The sequence below is a fragment of the Petaurus breviceps genome, unplaced genomic scaffold, assembly GCF_028583685.1.
Source record: "Petaurus breviceps papuanus isolate PSGF00001 unplaced genomic scaffold, PetGlider_PUasm1.0 173, whole genome shotgun sequence".
Classification (NCBI taxonomy): domain Eukaryota; kingdom Metazoa; phylum Chordata; class Mammalia; order Diprotodontia; family Petauridae; genus Petaurus; species Petaurus breviceps.
In genome coordinates, this window is record NW_027185759.1 from 33,428,150 (window position 1) to 33,438,018 (window position 9,869).

Sequence of the window (9,869 nt, forward strand, 5' to 3'; positions counted from 1 at the left end):
AAAGTATTAGGATTCCAGATCCCAATGAAACCCAGCTAGCTCAGACTGATGCTTCAATACATGAATAAGGATGAATGTAAAGCCATAGGCGTAGGTACCCAAAATGTGGGAAGACTTGTTTTGGCTGAAAAGGACTTGGGGATTTTAGTTGACAACTGGATTAGTGTGAGCAAACAGGAGCAAACGTGGTCACCAATGATGAATGCATCTTGGTGACATCAATATCCAATGTTTATATAAAATAGCATTTTAGGGCTACAAAAGGCTCAGCCTCAATTATCCCAGGTCAAACCAGCACAACCACTTGTAGCACAGTCTCCCACTCTTCCTTCGGACTCTTCAGCCTCGGACCCTGAACCAAGATCCTTGCAAACAGCGGTGCTCCCAGCTCAGTGCCAAAAGCCATCATCCCGAAAAGGAACCCCATGTGGAGTCACAGCCTGGCAGCAGTTCATGCAAGGGGCTACAGCCACAGCTATTCAAGAACTCCAAAAGAAAGTTTTTGCCACTAAAGTCAAGGTGGTCCAACATCAGAAACTGATATATTCTTGTCCGTGGAAACAAGAATAAAGAGGAGGCATCACTATCTACTTTGCTGCTGCATCCTAAGGACTATGGGACCTTTCCATCTGACTTACACCTGAAACCTTCCATCTGTACGGTTTCTTTCTTTTCTATTTGTATCCCCAGTATTAAGCATAGTGTTTTGCATATATTAGGCATTTAAATGCTCATTCATTCATTATCTCATTTAATTATCTGATAATCCTGTGAAGTACACAAAATACAAGAATGTTTGGGTTAGTTTTGTTTTTGTGGTTGTTGTTTTGGGGGGTTTTTTTTAGACTAGATCTGTGATTTCAAGGACATGGAGAACTTCCAGTAAGGAAATTCCCTTTATCAATGCATCTTCTCTGCAACTTACTTAGAGTTCCCTGAGGCACACTGTCCTTGCCCAGGCTGATACAGCCAGGAGGCACTTGGACCTAGGTCTTTATGATTCCAGGGCCATCCACTGAGTCACACTGCTTTTCACAGCACACTTATCATCATATTTTTACTTTCTTTTTTTTTTCTCAGATGAACAAACCAAGGCTAGGAGAGGTTAAATGAATTACCCAAGATTTTTAAGGTTTCAATTAAGTGGTAAAAAGGGGACCCAAGCCCAGGTGTTCTGGCTCCTGGTGCAAAAGTCTTTCTATTGTACTACACAGTTTCTAGAAAAAGAGAGATGATAAACCCACCACCCGTACACCAGCCAAAACACAGAGCTGGAGCTGGCTATCCCATTTCATGAGTGACCTTGACAGAAGATAGCAGAGTATAAGCAGAACCCAGCCAAACTCTCTCAACATTCCCCTCCAAACAACTTCAATATAACACATCAAATTGAAGTCTGGAGCGGCAGAGGCAATAACAGGTCAGGGTGAGACATTTTTTCTAGTCCAAGGAAGTTTAGGAAGTCAGCAGGAGAGATGTGTGACCCGCCAGGATGGGGTTGAGCCATGTAAGTAGTGAGCTTTGGAGGTGATAACAGTGCCTGTGGTTGCAGTAGCATCCAGAGCTCTCAGCCTACAGACAGTAAAGGGGGAACAACGGCTCAGACAGAGATCACAGGGGATCTTTTGCTGGACTGAGCACAGGACTTGGCACTACTTGGCAATTTCATTGACCACATGCAGTTCTGGGTCACCGTTCTAGGGTCGAGGGGTGCTAGCTAGTGCTTTCAGCTGCAGCAGAGCAAGGGATCTAGCCAAAGTTCCAGAGCAGAGAGTGGTGTTTGTGGTCACTCCACAGGGAGCAGGGCACCTAGTCCCAGTTCTAAGGCACTGAGAAATACTATCACTTATGACTGCAGAGGTGCTGGGAGTAAGGACCAGAGAACAGACCAGAAGAGCAGTAGCTACACCTCTCTCCCAATCACCCCACCCTGGAAACACCAAAAACTTGAGAACCCTCAGAACTAGCTTGGAAAATAGCAAAATAACGCTGCTGCTGCTGCTGCTACCACAATTTCCTTATAGGACATATATTTTTAAAATGTCTGCTGTGTGTCAGGTGCTAGAGAAACAAAGTCAAAAATGAAGCATTTCCTGCCCTCAAAAAACTTGCATTCTAACCAAGGGAGTGAACAGGATGGGGGTGGGGGGGCGGGGAATAGGTGTAAAGACTACATTTTCAATTGTTAAAATCTACACTGTATTTTCCCAACCTAATATCTTCCAGGTCATTGAGTTTTGACCAAAAGTTCATGCAATTCAACCGTAAAAATTGCTCAAGCCAGACTATTGCTAAGCATCCCAGAAAAGAAAAAAAAAAGACAAAGAGAAAACAATTTCAGATGTTAAGGAATTTAACACTGGGGGGATAAAAACACTTCAGAGATAAGCAAATAAGATAGTTTGAGAAAGGGAGAAGGAAACAATTTGCTTGCAGGGGAATGAGAATCTGGCAGCTCCCCAGAAGCATTTAATAAGTCTTACTATTTGCCAAGCACTGGGCCAAGTGCTGGGAATGCAGGCATAAACAAAAAGAAAGACCATGTTTGCCCTCAGGGAGTTTACATTCTAACTGAGGCAGACCAGACATAAAAGGGAGCTGGACAAGTGTACAGATCTGCAAGAACTACCAGAATTTTAATCTTGCCTTCCAGACTTAATGGGAAAGTCACCTGACCTCTCCTAAGGTGCTAAAAAAGAAGGGGGAAACTTAGCAGAGAAGAGAGATGCTACAGGTTCAGAATGAAACATATGTATCTTTTCTGAGATGCCAATGAATGGATTTGTTTTGCCTAAATATATTTATTACAAGTGGGGAGCTTTTATTATAAGAAGAGGATCTGGTGCAGTGGGTAAGGTATGCCTGGAGTCAGGAAGATCTGAGTTCAAATTCAGCTTCAGACACTTAATAGGATTGTGACCCTGGCCAAGTCACTGAATCCCTATTTACCTCAGTTTCTCATCTGTAGAATGAGGACACGCTGGAAAAGGAAATGGCAAACCACTTCATTATTCTTGCCAAGAAAAGCCCACAGAAAACATCCATGGGGTCATGTAGTCAGACATGACCGAACAACAACCGCGGGACTAGTGATACAATTATTTTTTAGTAAAAAGAAGAGCATCAAAGAGATATTTTTGAAACATTCAGAAGAAATCCAGAGGAAGGTCAAAAGGGACTGGGGATTTCCCGTGGCATAGCAGACAGAGATCCTGGTCAGGAAGACCTAGCTAGGTCTCAGTCCATCCTCTCGCATATACAGGCTGAGTGAACCTGGGCAAGTCACATAACCACTCAGTATACTAAGCCAGTGGGGCCAAACTCAATTGGAAACAGGGCTGCAGACTGACTTAGAAAACCACATATGTCCCTGTTTCACCTTATTTTTATTTATTTTGTTAAATATTTCCCAATTATATTTTAATCTGATTGGGGTTCCCCCATGCAGTCTATGGGCTTCCTGTTCCGTAGCTCTGCTCTAAGCACATCTAAGACTCTAGGTGGCATAGGAAATACCAACGGCATTAGTAGGGGCATCTCTCCTACCAATGGGATCACAAGACCTATATCTGCCCCTCCCCCCACCTTAATCAAGATGCTCATAATAGAAATTCGAAATGCCTTATAAAATCCCCATTTTCTGTTCTTTATAAAAGAAAATGTTCATGCATGCTGATGCTCAATTCTTTTTTGGAGGGGGAAGGCAGGGCAATTGGGGTTAAGTGACTTGCCCGAGGTCACACGGCTAGTAAGTGTTAAGTGTCTGAGGACAGATTTGAACTCAGGTCCTCCTGACTCCAGGGCTGGTGCTCTATTCACTGAACCACCCAGCTGCCCCTCAATTTTTTTAAAAGAGAAAAAAATGGAAAGGGGGGGGGCTGGCAGAGGTCTCTTCCAGTTCTGTGAGGCTGGTCATAATAAAAAGAATAAGAGCCACAGAACTTATTATACTGATGAATGTTCAGTTAGCAAAACCTTAGATAAGAACCAAGACACTTTTTGCTGTGTGAAAATTCAAATGAATGAATGAAAATGCATTTATTAAGCATGTACTATGTATCTGGCAGCTGGGTGGGACAGGGGAGAGAATGCCAGGTCTGGAGACCGAGGCAGAAATCTGGCTGCTCAGACACTGTGAGACCCTGGGCAAGTCAGTTAACCCTGTTTGCTCAGTTTCCGCATTTGTAAAATGAACTGGAGAAGGAAAAGGCAAACCATTCTAGTAACTTTGCCAAGAAAACCCCAAATGGGGGTTTGACTCATGAAGAGTCAGACCTAACTGCAAAAGGATGGAACAGCAACAAAATGTGTCTGTAGGGTATTGGCACTGGCTTATTTATGTCATTTATAGGATGAAAGGGTACTAGAGACAGTCAGCTAACTACCTTACAATTTTCTATTTGGCAAAGGAAGATTTCTGTTCCTAAAATTGATAATATATTGCTGACAACTCTAAAAGCCACACTGCCTGAAATTAAGCCTGTATGTATGTAAATGTGTCTCTATACATATGATAACAGCAACAGCATTTATGTATCACTTGGATGTTTACAAGATGCTTTACAAATATGACCTCATTTTATCCTCACAACAATCTTGATAGGTAGGTAGGTACTATTATTATCCCCATTTTACAGATGAGAAAACTGAGGGAAACAGAGATTAAGCAGCTCATTAGTGTCTAAGGAAGGATTTGAACTCAGGTCTTCCTGACTCTAGGTCCAATGCTCTATGCACTGAGCTGAGTAACCATCTCACGAGAGTCATAAACCATGACATTTTCCTAGCAGTGACATGGGGTTCTGTTAAAGTAATGTGACTTTTCTTCACCTTCATTGTTTAATCACCTAATTTCAACTCCCTGCTGCCCCAAAGGAAGTTGGTGTGGGGCAGGTCTCTAAGCCTTGGGCAGCACTTTGAGGTCTGTGCTGCCTCTATCCCTAGACTAGATTGTCCAGCTGCCCATCCCAGAGGACATTCTCACCTCCCTCTAACTCTCCTCCCTTATTCCTTTGGCCATTCAATATTTACAAGATGTCGAAGTGGGTAGGGACTACTTGTCTAGCCTAGGATCTTGGAAAAACTAAGTAATCTGATAAATTGATGGGGTTTAACAGGAAAGGGCTAGAGGCTTTACTCCCAGAGTTTAACATTTTTGGTCTAGGCCCCCTAATCAATATGTATTTATCAGATTACTTAGTTGGCGTTTTTCCATCTGTAGGCCCAAAATCACAAAGGAATAATCTGAGAAAAGGATCTCTCAGATACATTAGAACCTGGGTGACTGTAAGGACATTTCAGCACCTGCAGCTCTGCAGGCACTCTGGCCTCTCCCCACCTCAGAGGAGGGAGTGGATTACCCCTCAAGATGTGTGAGACATCTTGAACTCTTCTCAAGAAAAGCACTGCCATCTGTGTGACCAGCCCTCTCAGGAAGAGAACGAAGAAAGGAAGGAAGGGAGAGAGAAAAGAAGGGAAGAGAATCAACCTGCAGATCTAATGAGGGGCTGGCCACCTTCCCAAGACAGAAGGCAAGCAGTTGCTCCATTTGCCCTTTATTTAAAAAATAATAATCACAGCCTAGTCACCATCCTTAAATGAGTCACACATCTTCTATCCGACACCCCATTAACAGCCCCATAGGTTTCACTGACATAAAACATTGCAAACTTATTGTACTTTTCTGTTTCCAAACTCCACAAAATATCATCTGTTTATGGCCCACAGGTGTCCCCCACCTAATGTCAGGTGTGCACCTTGTGGAACAGCTGTCAGATCATTTCTGATGCAGTTTGTATCATCTTCTGAAAATTATTATTCTGGATAGAAATTCTGCCTCCTGGGGTCTAAATAACTGTTCTGGTCTATTTCAGAATTCAGATGGCCAGTGAGGGAAGAAAGGAACCATTCTTCCCATAAGGCAGAGTCTCAGAGCTGGGTGATAAGGGGAAGACACATATTCTGCCTGGGGAGTGGGGAGGTAGGAAGAAGAACCCCAATCCTTCCTAAGTCATAGTGTTAGGAAATGACACTCGTTACTTCATTTATTTTACACCTTTGGCCTTTGTTGTTGTTCAGTGGTTTTTCAGTCAATGTCTAATTCTTTTTGACACCATTTGGGGTTTTCTTAGCAAAGATATTGAAGTGGTTTGCCATTTCCTTCTCTAGCTCATTTTATACACAAAGAAATTGAGGCAAACAGGGTAAAGTGACTTGCCCAGGGTCACAAACTATTGAGTGTCTGAGGCCGGATTTGAACTCATATAAAAGCCTTCCTGATTCCAGGTCTGAGGCTTTATCCACTGAGTCCCCTGGAGACCTATGGTTAATCACTTAAAACATCAGCAAATATTTTCTTGTGTCTTAATGGATAGAGGTCATTAGATTTCACCAAGGAATACAAATATTGGGGTTCTGCCCTTGAGAGATTTATAATCCAAATAGGAAAAGGGGGGACTACTTGAAGAGTTTGGCTTCTTTCCATACCTGCTCCCTCCTACTAGAGAATATTTCTTTGAGGATGCTAGCAGTAGTTGCTTACAAACATTACTGAAGATATTTCCTGATTTGCTTCCCCCATTACCCCTCTCCCACACATACTTGGGTTTGTTTTTTTGGGGGGAGGGGTTAATTATTCAGTGTTGCTGTAATTATTTAGTGAAAAAAGCACAGATGTTAGGAGTCAGGGGACTAGTTCAGATCCTGCCTCTGACATTTTTCATCACTAACTTTAGTCTCTCTGGGTCTCAGTTTCCTCAATTATAAAATGAGGTGTTTGGACCTGACCATATATATGTAATGTCTTCCCTCCTAAATAACTTCCTGTTTATTTATCTTTTTACACATGCCTTCCCTCCCAAGAGACTGTAACTCCTTGAGGGCAGATATTTTATTTTTGTCTGTTTCCCCAGGGTCTAGCACAGTGCCAGAGAGAAATTTCAACACTTGTTAAATTGAACACGAACCTGAGCATTCATCGAATGCCAGCAACACTTTACTAAATGATTCTAACTCATCCCTGGCTTACTCAACTGGAGGAGAACAGGAAGAAGAAAGATCTTAAAATTCCTTTTGGCCAAGTTGAAACTTCCAGCTTGAAAATTGCTTGGCTTGGAATCGGTGCAGAATCTCAAGATTTGCAGAGCTGGAAGTGATGTTAGTGGCCTTCTAGCTCAACCTACGCCCCACGAAAAGAGCTCTCCACAATACAGCTGATAGGCCATCATCTAACCCCCGATTAAAGACCTCCAGTGAGGGCCCCCTCCCCCCATTCCTCTCCAAGTCAGAAAGTTTCTCTTGACCATCAAAATTAGATTTGCCTCTGGGTGATATCTACCCACAGTTGCGGGTTGGCTCTCTGGGGTAAAGCAGGAAAAAAATTAATGGGCTTTTATCTAATAGGATAGCCCTTCAGATAAACTGGAAGCGAACTTGTTCCTCCCCTCCTTGTTCTTGTCTTCTCCTGACTAAACAAGGCCAATTCCTTCAGCAGCCTCTGGCACAGGAGGGACTCCAATACTACGAATGGGTGATTGGCTGCCATGCTAATGCCAAAGAGATCAGTAAGAATGGAAAGGACTGCAAGAGTCTGGGGTGGAGAAGGGAGCCCAAACTGAGCATGGGCCAGGTAGGTGAAAGGAAAAATACATGGAGGACAAGAAGGGCACTAAGGGGGAGGGAGACACTTCCTCAATTCATTGGTTCATCTGATTTTGAGTGGGAAAGGGCTTTTGGAAGTTGGAGTTTTAAGGAATGAAGAGGCACGCGTTTATTTTTGTTCCCTTCCCTTTTATTTTAGTTCCTGCAAAACCCGAGGACATGAAAGTCTAGAAGGAATGGAGGGTGACCTGTTGCGGCTGGAGACTGGAATACCCCGAAGGCCGGGTCGGGGGGGGGGGGGCAGGGGAGTGGTAGAGCTCCTCATTTCCGGGCCGTAGCTTCTACAACACCTTTTCTTATCTCAGGGTAAACTAGGGATAGCTACAGCCTCCTGCTCGTGGGTACAGGAAACACCCAGAATGCATTAGCGAGATAAGCTCTTCCAGGGTAATTCAAGCTATGTAACATGGGAAGCAGATTTTACCTCCTGATCAGACAAGCACATAAACAAAACCCGGGGGCATCGCATCGATGTATATATATCCACTGGCTACCTGCTCTCTCCACGCCCTTCGGGCCCATTTCTGTGCTAGAAAATGTGTGATGCGCAGAAGATGCTTCAGGAAGGCCTTCCCCTCCCATCCCGAACTACCTGCGTGACCTTGGGTACCCCAAGTCACTCGCAGCCTTCTCTAAGCCATAGGATGTTAGGAAGTTGCGTTTGGCCCCAGTTCCTTTTTAAGGGGGACAGAGGGCCCCAGAGTCCCAGAAGATGGTTCTCCCCTCCTCCCCACCCACACACGTTTAGCAGCCAGGGTCTTAGGAAACGGGTTTCTAGACTGCCAGGAGGGAGACACGCGGGGACTAACACCCCTCTCCGTTGCTGAACCTTCATTCGGGAAATTCATCTTCTGGCAAGAGAAACTGCTTGAGAAACAGAAAACTAGCCGGCAGCCTTAAAAACAAAACAGAATAAAAAACAAAAAGCAAAACCCTGGGAGGCGGCGCATTGGGTTACGGGGAGAACGCAAGTGCTGCCGGAGCTCCAGCCTCCTCAGCTGGCGGGCTAGCCAAAGCTCCCGGCTTGGGTGCGCCCCGGGGACGTGTCTCCCAGCCGGGGCTGACAAGGAACTCCGAGGGCCGGGCCGCTGGGAGGGCGCGGGGTCGGGGGCTCACCAGCTGCTGCGCGCTCCTGAAGGTGGCATCCAGCAGCATCAGCTTCCAGGGATCGGAGATGTTGGCGGGCAGGGGGATGTACACGTAGTAGGCGAGCAGGGCGACCAGGGCGGTGGACGCCACGAAGAAGCACCGCAGCTTGGCCAGGCTCAGCTGTCCCATCGCCGCGGCTGCAGAGAGAGGAGGCGGGTGGCTGGGCAAAGGCGCGGAGGGGAGCACCCGGAGCGCGGAGGATGCAGCCCAGCAGCAGCGGCAAGTTTCTGCAAGGTTACAGCGTTCTTCCCGAGGTTTCTTAAAACCTCCGGGAGCCAATCAACGGCGGCGCTGGGAGGAAGTCCGAGGGCTGACGCGGCTCCTTCGGAGTGTCCTTGCAAACTGTCAGTGCGCGCCGCGGTTGGCAAGAGGGGTGCGCTCGCTCTACTGGACGCAGCGGACTCTGCAGGACAGCGCCGGGTACTGCAGTCCCCTGGGCGGCCTGGGCCCTGGCCACCAACCCTGCAGCAAAGATGTGGCTCCTTCCTCCGGGGCAGGTGGCCTCGGCTTTGCTTTGGCTCCTAAGGCGAGGAAGAAGAAAGACCTCGGGCTTCGCCAATGCAGCGGGCCCCGCGTAGAAAGAACACCAAAGGAAACGCTTCTAACCAACGGTAGCGGAGGAGAATCAGAACCCAAGCTTTTCTGTTAAAGTGTTTTGGACAGATGGCTGGGTGCTGGGAAAGGATGAGGGAATTTCGGTTGTTTGGTGCCGTAAATCAGAGCAAGAACACACTTCAGGGTCAGACTCCAAAAGTGCCTCGACAATTAATCAAATAAGCAAGATCTGTCTCTTAAATAGGCCATGACAGCAACTCAGTAAGGCGTTGTTCCTACCTATCGATACGGAGTCTGTCTCAATACATTAGTGTAATGAAGGGAAGGACTCTTCGAGACCTATGCCAATGGGCTTTTGAGCCTGGAGTTACACTAGGTAGTTTATGGATTTAGAGCTGGAAGGCGCGCCATTCAGTCCAGTCCCCTCCATTTGCTGATGAGCTGAGGGAGGTTTAGGCCCCAGTGAAATGCTGAGCATCAGAGGCAGAACCCAGTTTCTCTAAGTC

General features: G+C 45.9%; 1 protein-coding gene across 1 annotated transcript in view; it reads right to left on the bottom strand.

The window, feature by feature from the left end:
* Positions 1–9,171, bottom strand: part of NCEH1 (neutral cholesterol ester hydrolase 1) — a 55,925-nt gene extending 46,754 nt beyond the window's left edge. Inside the window, exon 1 of the mRNA XM_069083595.1 lies at positions 8,776–9,171. Within this exon, the coding sequence (XP_068939696.1) occupies positions 8,776–8,937 (162 nt within the window). The 5' untranslated portion in view covers positions 8,938–9,171. The remainder of the gene's footprint in view (positions 1–8,775) is intronic.
* Between the last annotated feature and the right edge of the window lie 698 nt (positions 9,172–9,869).